Source organism: Castor canadensis, chromosome 13 (genome assembly GCF_047511655.1).
Source record: "Castor canadensis chromosome 13, mCasCan1.hap1v2, whole genome shotgun sequence".
Classification (NCBI taxonomy): Eukaryota; Metazoa; Chordata; class Mammalia; order Rodentia; family Castoridae; genus Castor; species Castor canadensis.
The window spans coordinates 38,760,821-38,781,636 of NC_133398.1; the positions used below are offsets into that span (position 1 = coordinate 38,760,821).

Sequence of the window (20,816 nt, forward strand, 5' to 3'; positions counted from 1 at the left end):
TTTCTAGTCCCATCATTTTCATCATTATTTATGGCCAAAATATATATCTATGGATTAGTGACTAATAGTGCTTATTTATTTATTCATTCATTTATTTATTTATCTTGGTAGGACTGGGGTTTAACTCAGGGCTCCTGCTTTTAGCACTCAACCACTTGAGCCACACCTCCAGTCCATTTTGCTCTGGTTATTTTGAAGATGAGGTCTCTTGAACTGTTTATCCTGGCTGAACTGAAATGGTGATCCTCCTGGTCTCAGCCTCCCAAGTAGGTAGGATTACAGGTGAGCTGCTGGTGCCAAGCCAGTGCTTCCTTTTTATTACATCTTACTTCCTATTCTGTCTCTAAATATTAGGACATTTTTTGGGGCGGGGGGAAGGTGGGAGATTAAAGGTAGTACCAAGGCAGCTAAAAGGTGGTGGAATTATTAGAAGCCATATTCAGATCTCTTAAGAGAGCTAACTAAGGCATGATGGGACATCACCTAGAGAGTCTGTATTTGAAGAACAGTGATCCTATGATTAACCTCCAAGAATGGAAGCAGAATGTGTCTCACTGTAACAAAACTCCTAAGGTAGTCAACTTATAAAGAGAAAAGGTTCATTTTGGCTCACAGTTTTGGAGGTGTTCATACATGACTGGTTGGCCTGGTTGCTTTTGGCCTATGGTGAGGCAGCACATCAAGGAACGCAGCTGTGGCAGCACATCAAGGAACGCAGCTGTGGCAGAGCAAAGCTGCTCACTTCATGGCCGAGATGAGAAAAAGAGAAAGAGGAAGAGACCAGAGTCCCAAAATCCCCTTCAAGGGCATACCTGCAATGAACTTAAAATTCCCACTAGGCTCCAGCTCTTAAAGGTTCTACTACCTTCCAATAGCAGCAAGCTGGGAACTGAGCCTTTGACACATAGGCCTTTTCAGAAACATTCTAGATCCAAAAACTATAGCAGTAGGAGAGGGCATTTTTGGAATCATATATATAGAAAATGATGTGGATGTGTTGGGCAAACAAAGGGTGGACACTTGCCATTTTCCTTATTCGTGGGTCCTCTTCTGGAAATCACCCCACTACCCACTGTCCATAGAGTTATCATATGGGCCATGTTAATTAATTTGACACTCATCCCCTTGACCACCACTGATTGGTCCAAAGTTAACCGTCTAATTTGAGCCAATTCCTCAGAATTTGCAAACTGCATTCAAAAAGTAGCAGCAGCAGCTGGGTGCTGGTGGTTCATGCCTGTAATCCTAGCTTCTCAGGAGGCAGAGATCAGGAAGATTGCGGTTTGAAGCCAGCCCGGGAAAATAGTTCCATGAGACCCTATCAGGAAAAACCCTTCACAAAAATAGGGCTGGTGGAGTGACTCAAGGTGAAAGCCCTGAGTTCAAGTCTCAGTACAAAAAAAAAAAGTAGCAGCAACAGACACAACCAACACATCCCTCTTTGATACCTAGACAATGAGATTTCAATGTTTGGAATTGTTTGAAGTCTTGGTTTTCAACATATGGACCAGGAGGGCATTGGAAACCAATCTAGGGGTGGAGGTGGCAGGGGCAGTGGGTAGGGGAGGGAAATGAAGGAGATAGGCAAAAAGAAATAGAGATGAGAAGTGGAACAAGAACCTGGATGACTTGAGTCTCTTTGTTCCACTTGTTCTTCCAGTCCAGTCATCCCTGTCTTTAGATTTCAGGATCTGATTCTAAATGCATCTTTTTGCTTAAGCCAGTTCTTACTCTCTCTGGGTGAGCTCATCCAATTTTCTGGCTTATCTACCACCCTGTTGTAGATAACTAGAAAAGTGTTATCTTTAGTGTGTATCTCTCTCTTGAACCGCAGACCTGTTTATCCAACTGCCTACAGAACATCTCCACTTGGGTGTTCTACTGGTTACTTCAAACTCAACATTTCCCAAACTGAACTCATCACCCCCCTGCCCAAGTCTCTTCTTCTTGTGTGTTCTCTATCACAGGAAATAACACTGAAGAGTCCTCAGCCACTAACCAGAGAGTTATCCCAGACTTTGCCTCCCTCATACCTCCCCTATCCTGTAGGTCTCTAAGTTTTGCCAGCTGAAGCTCCCAAATATACTCAATGCTGTCCTGCTCTCTCCTTCCATTTGCTACCATCATTTTAGTCCCTTGTCATTACCCCTTGCTTTCACTCTCAAATGCCTTCAATATCCCTTCAATACACTTTTACTCCCAGCAGTCCAAATCATCCTTCTGATTTCTGAATATAGCTAGTAGAGTGGCTCAAGTGGTAGAGTGCCTGCCTAGCAAGCAATGAGACCATCAAACCCCAATACCACCACCAAAAGAAAAAAGTCATCTGGTTTCTAGATATGATCACATAACTTCTCTGCTCCAAATTCTTCAGTGGCTCCTCACTGTTTTCAGGATAAAATATGAACTCCTACAGCTGGGTCACAAAATTCACTTACATTATACTCAGATGTGCAATGATGTCTTCTGTTTCCTATAACTGATCTGATCTTTCTTACAATGCCTTCACCCTGCTGGGTAACAGGGGAAAACTAAAATTAATCCATTCTGGTTAACTCCACAGGGTCCAAAGTTTATTTTAGACAATCTCTAACTCAGTAGCTTTGGATGACTCAGCCTTTCAGATTATTTTAACCTTCCCTTTCTCCTTTTCATGACAGCATCTGGATTTCTAGGGGTCTTATGTGAATTTCATGGCCTATGAAGGAAGAGACCCCTTAGCCACATGGTCCTTGGGGTTATGTCAGCTGGCATTTGCTAAAATATGGTTGATCTGGTATAAATGAATTAGTGAAAAACAACCCAAAGAAGTAGCTATTATTATAACCATCTTACACATGAGTAAAATGAAGTTGAGAGAGTAAGAAACTTGCCCAAGGTCACAAAGTTAGTGACAGAACCACCACCAACCTGATTCCAGTAGGCACATGGCAATATAGGAGTCAAGTTAAGAGATAAATTAAGACTAGGAGTCTTCATGGTATAGCTTCAGGGATGTAATTGTCCATGGAGAATTTGTAAGGGAGATGAGGGCCCAAATGGGGAGGAGGGGCAAGCTGGTGCAGGTGGTGAGGTTTTATGTGAGAGGCCTTAGGTTAAATCCCCAACACACACACACACACACACACACACGATGTCGCTGGCATGTGAAGTCAGAGAGGAAGGCCTACCTGACTGCTCCTGTCCAAGTTATCTTCCTGTTAGGACAGCTTCTAGGATATAAAGTCAAGAACTCCACCAGGCCTGCACCTATTCCAGTCAGGGCTGAGCCATTTTTCAGGGTACCCCACTTCACTCTCTGTCAGCTCCCTTACAGCATAGAAAAGCACAAGCCTGGGACCAACTCTGGGTGGGAACTCAGTAAATGCATCCAAAGAACTGGTGTTCCCAGAGAGCTTCACATTACCTTCTAGAGTCGGATTATGGACGCAACTACCCACCCTCTAAAGTGGGGATGCAGAGTCCACACCCAGTGGGAGTAGTTTGTGCAGGATGATAGGGACTTTCCTAGATGAAGAGGTTCAATCATCTCCCAGGTATGGAGACACAGGGACTTCTACATGATGATATAGGCCTGGGGGGTGGTCTCCTCAGATCTTCAGATGTAGGGGGTTGAGAGGCCTTGGCCTTGTACAGATGTTGGGTATGCAGCTCTTCCAGAAATGGAAGGTGCAAAAAAAAAAAAAAAACCCTGCAAGAAAGTGGGCCTCGCCTTCACGCTACAGTATCTCTCGCGGGATGGATCAAGACAAAGTAGCCCCTACAGTCCTTCTCCAGCTCTCCGCCTGAACTGGGGCGGTCCGGTTCCACCCCAGAGCTAGACCAATGGCACGGGAACTTGGCGCCGCCAGCCAATCGAGTGGCGGCAGCATCAATGCTATGGCTCCGCCCCCGACGGACCGCGCCCCCGGCCACCCAGGAGGCGGGGCTCTTCACTGTTTTTGCTGTCGGCCGAGCTCGACCGAGCTCAGCCGATTACCGCCGGCCAAAGCCGAGCCCAACCGAACCCAGCCGAGCCCAGCCGAACTCCGCGCCGCTCCCGCCGCCGCCGCCGCCCGAGTGCCGCCGAACGAGCGAGCTAGCGGCCCCGGCAGCGGAGGAGGCACCGCCCCAGGGGGAGGAGGTGCCGGCTCACCGCAGACCGCCAGCGGCAGAGGCCGCCCCGGTCGCCCCGCGGCGGGAGCGGCCGGCGGAGGCTGCGCGGCCGAGGGGGAGGGCTGGGGGAGTGGACGTCGCCCCTGCCTGTCTCCCACCGCCCCCCGCCCGCAGGCTCCCAAGCCTCAGTCTGCGCCGAGCATCTCGCTGCCCCGGACCCTCCCGCGGGCGCGAACCGGGCTCAACTCAGGTAAGGGGGGGCTTCCCCCCACGGGCACGGGGGCAGAGACCCGAGACGAAGATAGAGACAAAGACTCCCGCACCGAGACAGAGATACACAGCGCGGAGGAGAGACAGACACAAAGGCAGAGAGACGCACAGAACCATCGAGACAGACCCCATGGTAAAAGGGAGAGAAGCACGTCCACGAGGACAGAGGGACACAAGGACTGATACAAAGATACACAGCGACAGACTGGGAGAGAAACGAGACACATTCAGACACTCAGGACATACAGAGAGACAAATGTAAAGAGCTACCCGGACAGACAAGCAATCAGCCGCACACAATCACAGAGGTGGGTATGCAGGGACAGAGGCACACATCCAGCAAGGGAACAGAGAGACAGTGGCACAGCCAGACACCCAACACACACACCTGACCCAGAGAGTGTCCCAGGGAGAGGCACATCTAGGGACACAAAACCCATACATGCCTGCCAGGGCCACCACAAAGTTCCCTCTGTGTGAGCTGATGCCTCTGCAGGTCTCCTGGGCTGGCTGGCTGCAGTCCTCAAGAGAGGTGGTGTCCTGGCTACTCTGAAACTGGTCACAATCCCCTTCCTCCTGGGCCTTGGGCTACCTCAGTCCCACCCACCAACAGTGTGCCTTTGCGAGCTGGAAGCTTGATGGGCAGGGCCAGACTCTGCCCACCAGGAGAATGAAATAGAGGCTATCTGCCTGGGTTGGGGGTGTAGCTCAGTGGTAGAATGCTTGCCTAGAATGCTCAAGACCCAGGGTTCAGTCCCTAGCATAGGGAAAAAAAAAAAGAAAAAAGAGGCTACCTGCCCATACTAGCTTCCCCACTATGGCTATACCTGCATTTAGGTGCCCAGAGTCAGGTCTGAGGATGGGGGTGTTGGCTTTGTGGAGTATATGAGCCTGCTGGCACCCAAGGTCCTCTGCCAAGGGAGATCAGAGATGAGAGATCCTCACCCACTCCTCCCTCCTCACCATCCTCTCCTTTGCTCTGTACCCCCCCAGGCTCAGGACTGCAGGTGGGCATCTGCACCACCCAGGAATCATTAAGTGTGCGTGTGTGCACAGGACAGCCTCCTTGGAGAGCCGGCCCTACCAGAGTTCTGCCTCGGCATGGGCCTTGTCATCGAGGCAGCTCTGCTGTCTGCTTTGGTCTGAGGGTGCTGCCCGTCATGGGGGCAGCCATCTCCCAGGGGGCCCTCATCGCCATCGTCTGCAACGGCCTTGTAGGCTTCTTGCTGCTGCTGCTCTGGGTCATTCTCTGCTGGGCCTGCCACTCTCGCTCTGCCGACGTCGATTCTCTTTCTGAATCCACTCCCAACTCCAGCCCTGGCCCCTGTCCTGAGAAGGCACCACCACCCCAGAAGCCTAGCCATGAAGGCAGCTACCTGCTGCAGCCCTGAAGGCCCCTGGCCCACCCTGGAGCCTGGGACCTGAGTCTGCCCCACTCAGAGCCTGGAATCAGGATCCCAGAGTTCAGCCAGCCTGGGGTTCAGAACTCGAGTCCAGCCTGCTTGGAGCTAAACCCAACAGCCCAGAGTCTAGCCAACCTGACTCCAAGAGAGGCCCCAGGTGGTCTTAGAGAGACAGACCTGGAGTGGGAGTTCAGGAGTTGGTGCTAGAGCCAGGGCCATCTGGACTCTGCTCCATCCCAAGGGCCAAGGGCTGGGTTTACCTTTTCCCTAGGCTCAGCGCCTCCAGGCCCTCTAGGTTGGGGAAGCAAACTGGAACCCATGGCAATAATGGGAGGGTGTCCAGGCCTGGCCCCTCCCCTGGTCCTCCCACTGTTTGCTGGATAATAAACAGAACTGTGGCTCTACCCTGAGATTTTTCTCCTCTTCCTGACAGCCCCATGGTAGCAAAATTAAAGGTATGAGATGAGCTTCTAGATATCAGGTTTATTTGTGCAAGACAAGAGGGAGTAATGGTGGTTGAGGGTCAAGTCTAGAGAAAAGTGTCAGGACTTTCAGGAGCAGAATGAGAAGGGCAAATACTGGGACCTGATCAGGGGTTGGGGTCACTTGCTGGATGCTTAGGCCTCCTGGCATCCGACCCAGTGTACTGGGTTCAAGAAATGGGGAAGGGACTGAGGCCAGAGCTTCATGTCTTAGTTTTCACTTCCCTCACCAGGTTCAACAGTTTGTCCAATTTTGCGATCTCCACTGCTGGACCCTTCTGCACTTCCTGCCCCTTCTTTTCCTAGGGAGAGGAGAAATATTGATAGGGGAGGAATGGTAAAGGATGGGCTGCCTCTCTCTGGGTGCCAGCACTGACTCCTCTGCCCAGCCTGCCCCAGCTGTGCCGTGCCCTCTCCTGCCCAGTAAACACTGGATCATTGCCCCACCCTACTCCCCCATGATCCTCCCCCCAACTCAGGTGACCCAGGAGCCTAGCTGAGGGCCTACGAGAAGGCATCTGGCTCTGACTCTCAAACTCAATAGACACAGGATCTTGATGCTGGCAGGAGTGGGAGAAGGTTACATCTCCTGATACTCTGAGGAGCTAGGCTTTCAGGTCAAGAGAGCCGTAGTTCTGGGGAGGAACAGTGCTGATTATTGGTACTACCCTTCCCACAGGAAGGGCTGAGTCCTATCAAAGAGCTAACAGGTGTGTGCTGGAGGAGGGAGAGGGGATATAGACAAGGCCACAGGGGACTCCACTTAGTGCTTTTTCCTAATACCTTCAGATTATGTTGGAAATGTGTTAATGTTTGAAGCCAGACCTGCCGTGTTACACATACCCAGGACTGGGGAAGGTATCAGGAGACTAGTGAGGGCAGATGGGACTCCAGATGTTTCTAGCTGGGACTAACCCTCAGAACAGAAGATCCTGAGTTTATGACCCTAATGCCCACCTGCAAAGCACTGTAATGCTTCCACTGGTAAGTTGGGTCCTGAGAAGAAGGGATGTCACTCATAGGCACCCTGAGAACTCCTTGGCAGAACACACTAGTAGTATCTTCCTTACTGTCCAGACTCTGATGTGGGCTATGCTGAGGCAGGCTGGACAGCTGCCATTTCCTGCCTTCCCTCTGCTCCTGGACCCCTACTCTCTTAGCCACCTGTGCCCACTGTTCACTGGCACCTACCCCAGTCTTGCCTGCTGAGGCCCAGCCTGGGTCTGGCCTGGGCTGTAAGGTAGGGGGAAAGTGCAGTCAATCAGACCCATCCTGGCTGCAGACACCACACAGAGCTCAAATTTTCCCCTGCCTAGATCCTGGCACCTGCTCTCAGAACTGTCTCCCTCAGCCCCTTGCATCCCAGTGCTTATGCCATTACCCAGCTTACCTCTACACTCTGAAGGTAGAGGACAAAGACATCTTTTTGTTTCCCAAATAAAGTTCAGTTTCTCTTCTTGGCCTCACCCCATCCCCTGAGATTTAGGGGACCTGGTTTTTAGTTCCAGCTCTCTCATTAACTCCCCATATGACTCTGGGTAAGTCCCTTGGTTTTCTGAGCTTCAATTTTCCATCTATACAGTAGTTAGGGAAAAATAATCCTTGACTTAGTCTAACAGCAAGCACGGGAAGCTCTCTGGGCAGGGAAATCAGGGCTTCTGTGGGAAGTCAGCCCTCTTGGGAAGGGCTGTGGGGCTACCCAGAGGACTAACTTCCTTTTGCATGAATCACTTGGTTGCTGTTAGGGTCAGATGGCAATTTCATAGGAACTTCTAATCCACCCAAGAATCAGCCCCAACCTTCCCCTGTGCAGGTCCTCAGTGATCTAAGTCCCTAGATACACAGAGCACAGCACTCCCTCCAGTTATGATTGACCTTTTCTCTATGAGGAGTTGGAACTGTAGGAGATCCTTGCCCTCCTAGATCAGAGCAGGGCTCCCATCCATATCAACCATCCTCACGATGGGTGTCTCGGCTGTGCCCTCCTAAAACTGACCATTATCCTTTCAGAGGACTGTCCAGCTCTGTCAGCTTAAGCCTGCCCCTCTCTCATTAAATTAAGAACAGATTTTTATCTGTTCCACAAACTAGCTGCCTCCTTCCCCCTCCCAAGGCCAACTAGCTGGGTTCAGCAAAGAGATTCCTACCACGCTGAATTCCCCCACCCCCAAAGCCCACCGCAGCCTCTGGGCCACAGCTGCAGGCGCTTAGTAGCCTTCTGAGTATTTATAGCCAAGTCCACCCCCTCCCCCAGCTGGCTACAATTACAGCCCGGCCATGCTTGAAACCCTTGCCTCCCTGGACGTGGTGGGGAATAGACCAAACCATCACCAGAGGAAAGGTATACGGCCCTGTCTGGACAGGAACATGGTGGGGGAGAAGTCAGTAGCTGAAAGAGGCCTCTGCCCCTGCCTCAAATTGCAATAAATGCCTCCAATTGTAACCAGGAGATAACAGTCATCAGGGCAATTTGGCCTAACCCTGACCCTTGCCCAGAATCTGACAGAAAGCAAAGAGCCATTTCCACTCTTTGTACCGCATATGGGCAGGACTGGACTCTGGATTCTTAGGCTCTGAATTTTTTTAAGTTGGACCCTGGGGCTCTGGATTCTATATCCTGGTTTGTGAGGTCTGGGTTCTTCAGTCTCAATTTGGGCTGGGGTGTAGACTTTAAGGTCATGGCTCTGGGTTCTGTGGTCAATATTTGGGGCACTTGAGCTCTGGGAAGGGTCTCCTACCCATTAGACACCCCAGAAACAGAAAACAGCTCAAAAAGAAAACCACATAGCTACTGACCTAGTTACCCGCCTCACGGTCCATTTCCTCCTTCTCTGTGTTAGACTCACAGCTCCTAGCTCTGGGACCACTGAGCTAACACTGCGTAAGCCCAGGGATGAAGCATTGGCTAAGCCTGAAGTCCCCTTCCAGCCTGCCATCCCCATAACGTCTTCTTTTTGCAATAAGACCATGCCCTCACTTGTGCCTCCCCCAAATCAGGCCCACTTGTTCACTGGGTACCTCCATCCTGGCCCCACAGTTAACTTAGATGCAGCATGTCAAAACTGATTTCTATTTCCTCCTAGACTCTTAATTCAAGCAATGATACCATCCTTCCCCTTGGTCGTCTAAGCCAGAAACCTGGGAGCACCCCTGGATCCTCCCCTTTTGGTCATACCCACCAGCATCTTTATCTCTTGGAGCAGCCCAAATGCCTGGAGCCCATACCTTTGGCATCTTGCGCAAGTTGGGGGACAGCTTGAGGCAGGTGATGTGCCCCCGGTCATCACCCACAATGATGATAGGGTAGATGGGGTTGAACTGTACGTGGGTGATCTTGTTCTTCTTTTTGGCCACCACAGGCTGGTTACAGATGGCTTCATACTTGTTGACTGCCAAGTCAAACACGTGGGCCTATGGAGAGGTTGGTGTCATCACACTCAAGGGTAATGAAGTCCCTGTCCCTTACCTCAGAAGAACCAGTCCTTGGACTTTCTGGAGACACTAAAGAAGGCTAATGGTTAGCACACCAGAGCTGGAGGCAGTGGAAAGAAAACGTGTGTCTCTGTTTACATTTTTTCCTGTGTTCGAGTGAGTGAGAATAAAAATTTAGGAGAAATTTTAAATCTGTGCAGAATGAATAAATAGCAGCTACCATTTATCTAGTCTAATGTATTTACCATGTACCAGACTCTGGGCACATGTGTTGCATCATCTAATTATGCTCCTCATAACCACTCTATTACCCCTATTTTGTAAATGAGAAAGTAGAAGCTCTTTGAAGCTAACTTATAAGTGGCAAAGCCAGGTTTATCCCAGTTTATAGATGTAAAGTGCTCAGATCGCCCTTGACATGTGGGTGCTCAATAAATGTTTTATGTTCTCTTTGCCCTACCTAAACTCCAAACCACTTGCCCAGACAATAGTGGCAGACAGCCTCTTACCTGGTCTCCCTGCCTCTACTCTTGCCCTTCTACAATTCATCCCCCATGCAGCACAGCATCCAGACTTCCTTCTAAAACATTAAAATTCCTCCCAGAGTCTTCTCACTCTCACGTCAAGTTCTCACTCTCTACATCCCAGCCACATTGCTATCTGTTCCTGAAACTCCTCGAGCTCATTCCCACCTCAGGACATTTGCACCATCTGTTCCCTCAGTATGGACTGCTCCCCCACCCTGTCTTTACAAGGCAGCTCTCAGCTTGAATGTCACCTTCTCAAAGAAGCCATCCAGCCAATCCTTTTCTCTCTCTCTGTTTCTATCTCTGTCTCTAGTTCTCTGTTTTTTGTTCTTTGTTTTAAAGACAGGTTCTCCCTACATAGTCCAAGCTGGCTGAAAACTCCCTATCCTGCCTCAGCCTCCTGAGTGCTGGGATTAGAGCAGTGTCCTACCACACCTGGCTATCTCTCTTTTTTTATAACAGCTTTATGTGAGCCAATTCACATGCTATGTATAAAGTTCGTCCATTTAAAGTATACAGCTTTTGGTTTTTAGTATATTAACATTTGTGAAATCAACACAACTAATTTTAGAATGTTTTCATCAACCCCAAAACAAACTTTATACTTATTAGCACTCACTCACTCCCCATTTTCTCTTAGGCCTAGTCAACTACCAATCTACTTTCCATCTCTGTAGATTTGCCTTTTTTGAACATAATAAAACCTAGGAATACTAGGCAAATCTATTTTGAGTATACCATGTAAATAGAGTGATACAATGTTTGTCCTTTGTGTCTGGTTTATTTTATGTAACAGTTTTCAAGCTTCACCCATGTTGTCCTATGTATCAATATGCCATTCCTTGTTATTACTGAATAATAATCCCTTCACATACTCAGTACATTTTGTTCATCTGTTCATCAGTTAAAGGATACTGAGTTGTTTCATTCTTTGGCTATTATGATAATGCTACTGTAAACATTTGTGTTCATATATCACCCACTTTTAATCCTCTGCTCTTAACACTGGGAATTTTGATATTGTTGCTTTTTTTTTGTTTTGTTTTTCCCTTCACTATAATGTAAGCTCCTTAAGAGCAAGTTCTGAATCACCAGGGCCCAGCTTGAAGCTGGGCACAACAGTTGGCCCTTAATAAACATCTGTCCAGGGACTGGATAACTGACTGACTTTAGGGTGATGCCTTAATCACTATATTCTCTCCTGGAGCAGCAGTGCTTGCAGTTTATCAAAGTCCATAAGGAAAATGGGTTCACATCTAAGAGTATGCTCACAAAAGTTTTGTTTCTGAGTTTTCACTTATTGTCAGTGTTGAAGGGGCTCCACTAAAGCACCTTCTCAGAATTAGCTTGTACCTCCAACAGCCAGGGACCTCACTACCTTATAGATACTATCGTCGAGGGACCTCACTACCTTATAGATACTATCGTGGTCACGATCAGTTCTGGCTCTTAAGTATTTCTATAGGTGAAGCTGACCCCTGCCACCCTCTAGCTTCCTTCCCAGGACTTGAGAGAAATAGCTGCGTGATAGCATCCCATCCCCCATGCCTTCTCCATGGAGACCAACAGCCCCATTCCCTCCTTAAGGCCTCCTGACATAAATGACCCCTTTTTCCACTGGGCCTTGCATAGGATAATCCTATGTCCCACCTTACCCTACTGACCTGGGCATGGGATGGGCTCTCCAGGAGGGAGACCCTAAGATACTCAGCCTGTCTCAAGTAGAGGCTCAGCAGGGTGAGAAAGGGGCCACTCACCTTCCCATCTGTGGTGACTGCTGCAAACACAGTGGAAGAGTATGGTGCCCAGGCCACATCACCCACAGCTGAGTTCAGGTCATAGATGAACATGGGGGTCCTGCAGTGGTGGAGTGGGGAAGCCCATGACATAAGGGGCTCACAGTGCCAGACCTCTGGGGAGGGCACAAGGCAGGAGGACCCCTCACTTGATGGTGTGGTCCCAGATCTTCACTGTCCAATCGGAGCTGCAGGACATGAAGACCTTGGTGTGGTATGGGTTCCAGGTCACAGCATCCACTGCCATGTTGTGGGCATCATAGGTGTCCAGAAATTGGCTGGAGTAGGATTTAGAGCACTGGAATGAGGATGGAGGTGGGAGAAAGATCAGGGTTAACAGTGAGAGAGGAGTTGGCAGCCATCCTTCCCTGGGGGCCCTGGAGGACCAGAACCTGAGCTTTCTCTATGTCCTTACCCTACATCACTGTCACAGCTGAGCTGAGGCCAAGCTGTTGGCTGTTCTCCCCACCCTCCACACCCCCTAAAAGAAAGGAGGCACTTAGGGGTTGCAGCTTGGTCTAGGCAGGGGAGACTTCCTGGAGGGTGAGTGGAGGGAAAGTGGTTGAGCTAGGCCAAGAAGAAAAAGTCTCCTTTCCCAGTCCCAGCGCAGAGTGGTCTCAGGCCCTGAGCAAGGTGAGGCCTCGCTACTTCTCCAGGTCATGGCCTGTTGATAGACACAGCTCAGGGTCCACAGCAGTACAGGCATCATCCTTGCAACAGTGAAAAATATCCCACCCTGTGCAGGTAAGAGCGGGTGTGGAGCCAGGAGCGGACTCAGGTCCTCATATTTCCCATTCAGTTTCTGGCCTGACAAGCAAGCCTCTCCCCCTCCCTCTGGGAGACAGAGTGACTAGTCTCTTTCCCTTCCGCCTTGCTGGGGCTGCCACTGGGAGGGGTAGGAAGGGGGTGGGGACCTCTTTTGCATTCAGACCAGCTCTGGCTGGGCCTCAGGGGCTCCCGGGAGGCTGCCTGTAATTAACATTCTGAGTCTCTGAGCCTAAGAAAAGCTTGCAGCAGAGCTATTTCTGGATGGATGGAGGTTCTGAGGGATGTTCACCTACTAACACTGAGACATTGCAGAAACTGGCTGTGAGGTTGTGTCCTGCCGGTGGGGATGCACCAGTATTCAGAGATCAATCTGTTTGTTACCTGGCCTTCAAAGCCCAGCTCAAGTTCAGATTTCCTCCAGGAAGTCTGCCCAAAATGTTCCAATTCTCCCAGTCCCCACTCCCAAGTCTGTCTCTACTTCTAGGAGAGGAAGAAAAGCCGAGAAGGGGAGAAACTAGGCTGGGCTAAAATCATCCCCAAAATTCCCATCCCCTTTCTTGCATGTAGCCCTGCTTCCTGCCACCCAAGCAGATTAAGAAATCCTTTCTTCTCTCCCGAGACGCTTTCCAGAACTGACCAGCACTAAGATCTGTCAGAACAGGATTTGTTGAGTACTATAAACTCCCCAGGTGCTCAGGTCCAAGTAGTCCCGCAAGTTGTTGACAGGGGCAGCACTGCCTCACCTTGTAAATTTTCCCCTCCTCTGTGCCCACTAGGAACAAGTAGTCGATCTCTTTGTGGAAGTCAAAGGCGGTGCCACATCCTTGAGAGAAGAGGGAGGCAGCCTTAGTCCAGTTCTCAGAGGGAGCCTCCCAGCACTGTCCTGCTCAGCAGGGGGGCTTAGTGCCGCCAGACAGAACCTGGGCAACTGTGAGGGCTGGGACTAGGCCAGGCAAACAGAAACCCGCCCTCTGGCCTGCTTGTCCCAGGCAGTTAGGACTCTGCAAATGGCCAGGGCTTCTGCAGACAGGATGGGGGCCTGGGTAAACAAGGCAGGGATTGAGTTAAACAGGGTCAGGGTCAGGGTAAACAGGGATGGGGTCTGCAAACAGGGACATGGTCTGTGCAAACAGGGATATGGTCTGCATAAACAGGGTGGGAATTGAGTAAACAGGGACAGGATCTGGGTAAACAGGGCCCTGATCTGCATAAACAGGAATGGATCTGCATAACAGCACCTCATATGCATAAACAAGAACTGGGTCTGCAAATGCGGAAGGGACCGGCCTATCTAGGGAGGGTTTGCAAATGGCCAACTGCCCAGCTGACAGTCAGGCTTTTCCATCCCTGACTGGACTCCAGCACAAGCCGGAGGAGTTCTGGAACCTTTCGAGGGCCTGAATGGAGGGAAGAGGGCTGGGGTTCCTACCCACTGTATGCAGCTGCAACCCTTCAGGAATTTCCGTGGTGCTGCCTTTCACCTTCAGCTTGATGACATCAATGTGAACCAGCTCGCTCTGCAGTCACAGAGGGAGGGGGAGGGGGCATGAAGGTTGAGCTGAATCACCAGGACTGGAGGGTACCCTTTGCCATTTAGCGCCCCCATTCCCAATCCATCCCTGTTCCACCCTTTCTGGGAAACAGGCACCTTTACAAGTGTCCAAGACACGATCCTACCATCAGATGACACGGAGAAGAAATTAAGGTTGTTGTCCATGTCGTCCTTCTGCCACTTGACCTGGAACATGCCAGACCATAATAAGCTCTGGACTCTGCTCTGTTGAACTAGGGCTGTGAGCAGGGCTCCCCATGCACCCATCCAAGTCTCAGAAGCAAGTTCTGTGAACCCATTTCCCAATCCAATTGGTCCTCTCTACCACTTCCATTCAGCTCTGACTTTCTCTTATCCCTCTCTCCCTGACCAACATGCAGCAACAGTGCCAGTCAGAGCATTGCCTTAATATTGGGCTCAGCTGTGGGAGGAACTAGGAGGTGCTCAATTCCTTCCTGGGTTGGGTTCTAGAAGCCTAGTTGTAGGAAGAAAATCACAGTTCTGGGTTCAGCCTTCTTATGTAGATAGACATGGCCTGGAAAAGACAGGGCCCAGCAACTAGTTTCCTCATTTATAAAATGGGAGTCATAATAATATAGGCTTGTTGTAAAAAAAAAATAAATGAGATACTATATGTGAAACTCTTAGATCAGAACACTGCACATATTAATTGTTCAATAAAGGCTAAATAATGAGGCTAGGCCTGGTGGCTCACATCTGTAATCCCAGCATTCAGGAAGCTGAGGCAGAATTACAAGTTAGAGGCCAGCCTGGGCTACCTAATGAGACCCTGTCTCAAAAAATAAAAAGATGTTAGCTAATAGCCTCATTATTACCATCATCCTAGGTATGTGAATTCTAAACTTCTGCAAGGGCCTTTTCCTTGTTTGCTTGGGAGGTGGGTGGGAGAAGGGAGGAGCAGGCCCCAACCCCTTGCTCTCTTCTTTCAGGCTTGCCCTTTCTCTGGTAAGTGTATCCTTGGTTCCCACCTTCATATCCACACTAGCTCTTGCTCCTGCTCCCAGAATCTTGCTCCCAAATCCCAAATTTGAGTTGCATTTCTCCATCTGCAAATCGGGGTTAATTATTCTGCCCCACCCATCTTCTCAGGGCTGGAAGCGAACATATGGGAAAGTGTTTTGGAGACAGAGCTGTTGTCTTATGAAGATGACACGCTTGAGGCTCAAGTTTCTGTTGCCAGATGTGGAGGCCTGGCCAAGCCAAGTCCCAGAGAGCTGGGGTGGGGCTGGGTGCCCAGAGCTTTCCATCCTCAGGCTCCCTCCAGACCGCCCATGCTGGGACCACCGTCCAGCATGTCCCCTCCCCCTGTCACAAGCAGAGGCCCAGTGAGGGAGGCCAAGAACCCAGGGCTGTTGCCTGTAACCGCAGCTGTCACCATGGCTGTTGGGGGATAGGAGAAGGGTTTTTCTTTCTCCACCCCCCACCCCCAGGCCTCATGGGTCAGAGCCAAAGGAGGGCAGGCTGAATCCTGCCTGGGCCTGTCTGGTCAGCTGGCTCTGTTGTGCTCTCACTGGGGAGGCCAGAATGCCACAAAGCCTGTAAGGCACAAGTCAGATGACTGAGACCGCTTCCCCTTCTGTGTCTTTAAAGGGGGAGGGGACAAGGAGTGTCAAAGGCCAGGCTGTAAGAGGCGCTAGGGAGCTGCAAAGGGAAGTGTTTAATAAGCAGATGCCAGCACTCATGGAAATTGTATTTCACACCCCACTTAGCCTGATGCCCGATGGGGGGTGGAGTGTGTATATTTGCAAATGACTGTGTGTGTGTGTGTGTGTGTGTGTGTGTGCGCACAAGTCACAGTGCTCCTGGAGTGGAGGTGAGAGGGTAGGAATAAAGCAAGAGAAGGAGGGTAGGAACTGAGCTTAAAAGAATGAATGGAAGCCCAGGGACCAGGTGGTAGGGAGGAGCTGGAGCTGGAGCCTGCTTAATTGATTTCTCCTCTTCTGCCTTATCTGATTAGGACAAACTAGCCTGACCCCAGTCTCTGTCTTGCATCCTTCCTGCTCCCTGCCTCAGAATTGCACAGCACACATACAGCCCACACAGTGTTGCTGGTTAAGGCTTCACAGTAGGGCCTGAAAAGGGCTGGGCCACCCAGGCAGGCTCCCTAGGGAAGTAGCCTGTGCTATGGGACAGGAGCCCAGTCTTCTTCAAAAGATAGTTCTCTCCCTGGCTCCAAACCTTCCAAAGCCCCTCTTTGTCAACAGAATAAACTCCTTCTGCCTCAGCCTGGCATTTGAGGTGCAAACTAGCCTCTTTTATCTCCCCCAAATATAGTCCCTTTAAGAAGGACCTAGACTCTGATGTCTCTGGCATCTCATTTACCAGCCTGGCTCTCCTTCAAGCTCCAGGCTCTTATAGCCATCTGCCTGGAGGAGACCTCCCTCCAGTGTCTCTCAGGCTTCTTATATTAACTTCTGGCCAAACCTGTTCCTTTCTGCTATTTCCCACTTCTGTGGATGTCCTAGTGAGCACACCAAACCCAGGCAACATCAATTCTTCCCTTTCCCCACATCTGATCAATTCCTTCCATCAGTTTCACTGTCCTAACAACTCTCCCTCTTATGTCTACATCTTCACCTCCTCTGCCCTACCCTTGCTCAGCTTTTTAACTTTCTCATGCTGCAGCACCCCAATCACAACTCAATCACAACCGTTAAGCTTCCACCCCAAACCTTCTGATGACTGGGCAGCAATTTTCAAACTCTGCTCAGGGAAAATCTTAGGGGACGGGGGAGTGATAAAAGGGAACTCTTAACCAAGCAGAGTCATGATTCTTCCAGAGTAGTTCCACTCTCATCTTTTTAATACATTATGCTTCTCTATTAACATTTCATTTAGAACCACTGCCCCTACACTGTCCAAGCTTCTTAACTCAGCACATTCATGACTGGGTGCTGGCCCTTTCCTCAAGTCTTTCGTCTCTCACACGTTCTCTGAATGATGTGTTGTTTCCCAACAAGTTACTGTGCTTGAGGTCCTGTGTCATTGTGCTCTCCTTCAGCTAACACTCATCCTCTCACAATTCAGTTCAGGGTTTGCTTCCTCTAGGAAGACCTGCCTGGCCCTCCCCTTAGTCCCTACCCAGAACAATGTAGATGCCTTCCATACACATGAAGTCTTTGGCACTTAGCACTCTGGCCTGCCCTGGTCAGCCTGTGGCTGTGGTTATATTTCCACTAGAACTCCAGAGACTAGGCCCTTGAGCATCTTCAGCAACCAGAGTAACAAACAGGGAGGAATTACCGAGTGGATGAATTAATTCATAAATGAGGAAGGGAGATGATAGGGAGTGAGAGGAAAAGAAGGGTATAGGAAGTGAGTAGATGAATGAGTGACAGATGAGTCCTCCCAGGTCACATGCAATGATTCCAGCCAAGAACCCTGACTCTTCTGTTTTGTGAAGCTGCAGGCTTCCGGGGACCTGTCCAGTGGAAGGGATGACATGTCATCTCTATACCTTATTTTTTCCCCAACCTGCTATTTGATTTACAGAACACTGTAGAGTAGGAGTAGGGTAGATGGCCTGGGTCTCTCTCCTTCTCCTGGGCTTGAGGAGGGTGGTCAGGTGGGCCAGAGATGCTCTGTGCTTGACCCTGGGCTATCTGAACTGGGAAGGCAGGGAGGGACACAGCAGGGATAGCACTGGCTCAGTCTGATCAAGACAGGTTTTTTCTTCTCGCCTTGGGTTTTAAAGTCTCTGTAGATATCCTCCTCATGTCTGGAGATCTCCACACACCTAGAGTAACAAACTGTGGGGTGGGGGGGACATTTGGATGGACAGAACTCCTGAGGTTGAAGCCTCTGGTCTCAACTTTGTGGAAAGTAGGAGAAAGATGTATACAGGAGGACTGCCTTCCTCCAAACATCTGTCTCAGGCTCTAGATAAAGATTGAAGCAGAGAGGGCTCCATGTGCCCCATTCCTGGTCAGTCCTCCCTCTGCTCAGGCCTGTCTAGGAGCTCAGATCATTGTCTCAGGTTGCTCCGGGCCAGGAGAGGTAGGGGCACAGAGATTAAAGACTATCAGGCCTGGAAGACAGGGAAAGCTGAGAAAACAGAGCCCCAGTGCTGCCTGATGAGCTCAGAGACTTTGGGCAACTTGAGGCAGAAATTCATTCTTAAAGATTCTCCCTGACCTGCCCATGGTGGGCACAGCTTCAGAGGAAGAGACCTCCCTTACTCTGGTAAGGGAGGGACTTCAAAGCCAGAGCCAAGAGCTCTCTGAGAGTGAAACAGATTTGTTCCCAGTAGAATAAGATGGGAGACAGAGTCAAGGTGAAATCCACTCTCAATGTCCTGGCAATAGTTCCCGCTGGTCTCAGAGTATGGCAGAGGCCTATCTGTCCCTCTAAAACTGTCTGGAGAAAAGAGGTGCTATGAGAGGCTCAAGGGCAGACCTTGCCCACCGGGCCTCCATCCTCACCCAGAGGATAGGCAACAGGCAGAACCCACCTGTCAGGAGCTCCCCAAAATCTAGCCCAGGCTGTAGAAGAGAGCCCCTATGGGGAGCTGAGGAAGCCTGTAGGCAGGGTCTAAACTCTAACATATTCAGCCAGAGCCTGTCAAGCCCTGGAGGCTTCCAGCTGTGGCCTCTGAGTTACTAATGACCATACTTAGGAGATCCTTGGTCAGTGGATGGGACCCTCCTACTGGGAGTTCAGGGGCATTAGACCCCAGCTCTTTGCCCCTTCCCACGTCAAGCTCTTTGGCCTCTAAGCTGGTACCTGCCATCCCTAGCTGCTCACTCATGGCCCTTTCCTCCCTTCTCCAGAGGTTCCTAGGCCCATGTACTGCTCCCATCCTGGTCCCTGGTTTGAGGCTGACCTGCCATACAGGGTCCGTGTGCTTGCCAGACTTGGCTGAGCTGCGGAAGCAGGGCTGGGAATGGGGCTTCTTGAGGTTGTAAATGGCCACGTTGCCGTCGTAGTGACCCACCACCACCAGGGAGGGGTGGTCCACGTGCACGTCAAGACACATGATGCCACTGTCACTGCTGAAGATGTATTCAGGGAAGCTGGGGTTCTTCATGCTGTACAGCAGCAGCATGCCCCGACTCTGCTTCATAAAGTCATCTGTCCAGGGAAGATGGGAAGATGTGGCTGAAGGATCCAACTGCTCTGCCAGGGAGCCAGCCTCCTTGCAGCTATCCTACCAGATGGGCAAGTTCTGCCCTGCTCTGCCTGTCGGAGAGCATGGGATTCTTCTCTGACTGATTTGGAATTATGAGGGGCCTACCACGCATAACATAAGGATCCAGTAACAGTAAAAGTGACCAGGTTTATTTGAGGGACAGATAGACATTCTCTATTCTCCCTGGGGCACAGGAAATAGGACAGAGGCTCAAAGAGTTGTTAAGAATGTGTGTGGACTTGACAAGGAGTAGTATCCTCAGAGTACCCTCGTATATCCCCCCCCACCCCCGCCGAGGGCCAGGCTGCTGTCCCATACATGCCTGGACAATGCCCATCTCTCCCTAACTCCTCAGCCAAGGAGAGGGGCTAAGCTTGAATATGATGGTCTATAGTGAGAAGTGAGTATCTTCTCACCCTGTCAGGCCCCAGAATCCCCAGTTGCAACCCGTGCTCTGGCTCTGGGCATGCTCCCTATATCCAGAAGTCTTCAGCCAGCCTGTCGGGCTTCCATAGGTTCACTCAGCCTAGGCGCAGCTTTTGGCAATCAATAGTGGACCACTCAGCTGAGGGCCTCCTCCCCGATTGTCCATGTCAAGAGAGCCCCTGTCCTTCATTTTCTGCACACTTGGTGCTCATCCTGATGTACAGTCATTGAGCAGCACATAGTCCCAACCTTGAGTCCAGCTCTCCTGCACCAGTCCAGATGTTCAAGTCCCTTCCCAAGCACAGAGGAGCCAGATTCAGAGAGGTGGAAGCCTAGCACAGCCCCTCTTCTTGGGTACCCTATATCAAGGCATCCATTTAGCCCTTTCACCTTTCTTACTCCAAGGCTACCTCCTTTGTTCCTGGCAACTGCAGTGTCTGGGACCTCATGACAAAGTAGCCAATCTTGAGATGTGGAGCCCATGGGTGGGAGAGAGAGGAAGGCAACCCCAACTTGGCTATTTTTTTGGTGGTACTAGGGTTTGAACTTCAGGCCTCATGCTTGCTAGGCAGGCACTCTACTGATTGAGCCACTCCACCAGGCTTTTTTTGTGTTGGGTATTTTCAAGATAGGGTCTCACAAACTATTTACCTGGGCTGGATTGGAACCACAATCCTCCTGAGTAGCTAGGATTACAGACGTGAGCCACCAGTGTCTGGCTCCAACTTGGCTAGTTTTGTTGAGTCATTCTCTCTTATTTCTAAGGCTGCCTCTTACTCAAAAGAGTAACGGTCTGAGTTGAGCTCAAGGACAATCTGAACTCAGGTCCCTGAACTCATGGCATGACCTCAGCTACTACCACATCCCAGGTATCCCCACCCCAGGCATTCTGCAAAGACCAATCTATGTTCTTGTT

The 20,816-nt window shown here is 50.3% G+C and overlaps 2 protein-coding genes across 3 annotated transcripts in view; one reads left to right on the plus strand and one right to left on the minus strand.

Moving 5' to 3' along the window:
• Positions 1-4,111: 4,111 nt before the first annotated feature.
• Positions 4,112-6,172, plus strand: Enho (energy homeostasis associated). Of its 2 annotated transcripts, none has more exons than XM_020156846.2 (2): positions 4,112-4,345; positions 5,359-6,172. In XM_020156846.2, exon 2 carries the CDS (start codon positions 5,526-5,528, stop codon positions 5,754-5,756), a length of 231 nt encoding a protein of 76 aa, XP_020012435.1. In that variant the 5' UTR covers positions 4,112-4,345; positions 5,359-5,525; the 3' UTR covers positions 5,757-6,172. The 2 variants fall into 2 exon arrangements, with proteins under 2 accessions (XP_020012435.1, XP_073907683.1); XM_074051582.1 differs by lacking the exon at positions 4,112-4,345 and adding an exon at positions 4,360-4,673.
• A 59-nt stretch (positions 6,173-6,231) lies between these two features.
• Positions 6,232-20,816, minus strand: part of Dnai1 (dynein axonemal intermediate chain 1) — a 68,694-nt gene continuing 54,109 nt past the window's right edge. The window contains exons 13-20 of the mRNA XM_074051581.1: positions 19,169-19,416; positions 14,422-14,511; positions 14,203-14,290; positions 13,517-13,596; positions 12,155-12,303; positions 11,967-12,066; positions 9,476-9,661; positions 6,232-6,552 (exon numbers count right to left, since the gene is read on the minus strand). Coding sequence (XP_073907682.1) covers positions 6,454-6,552; positions 9,476-9,661; positions 11,967-12,066; positions 12,155-12,303; positions 13,517-13,596; positions 14,203-14,290; positions 14,422-14,511; positions 19,169-19,416 — 1,040 coding nt within the window. The 3' untranslated portion in view covers positions 6,232-6,453. The remainder of the gene's footprint in view (positions 6,553-9,475; positions 9,662-11,966; positions 12,067-12,154; positions 12,304-13,516; positions 13,597-14,202; positions 14,291-14,421; positions 14,512-19,168; positions 19,417-20,816) is intronic.

What these genes read in the sequence shown, in the direction of transcription:
- Enho (XM_020156846.2), top strand. Translation starts at nt 5,526, where the DNA reads ATGGGGGCAGCCATCTCCCAGGGGGCCCTCATCGCCATCGTCTGCAAC.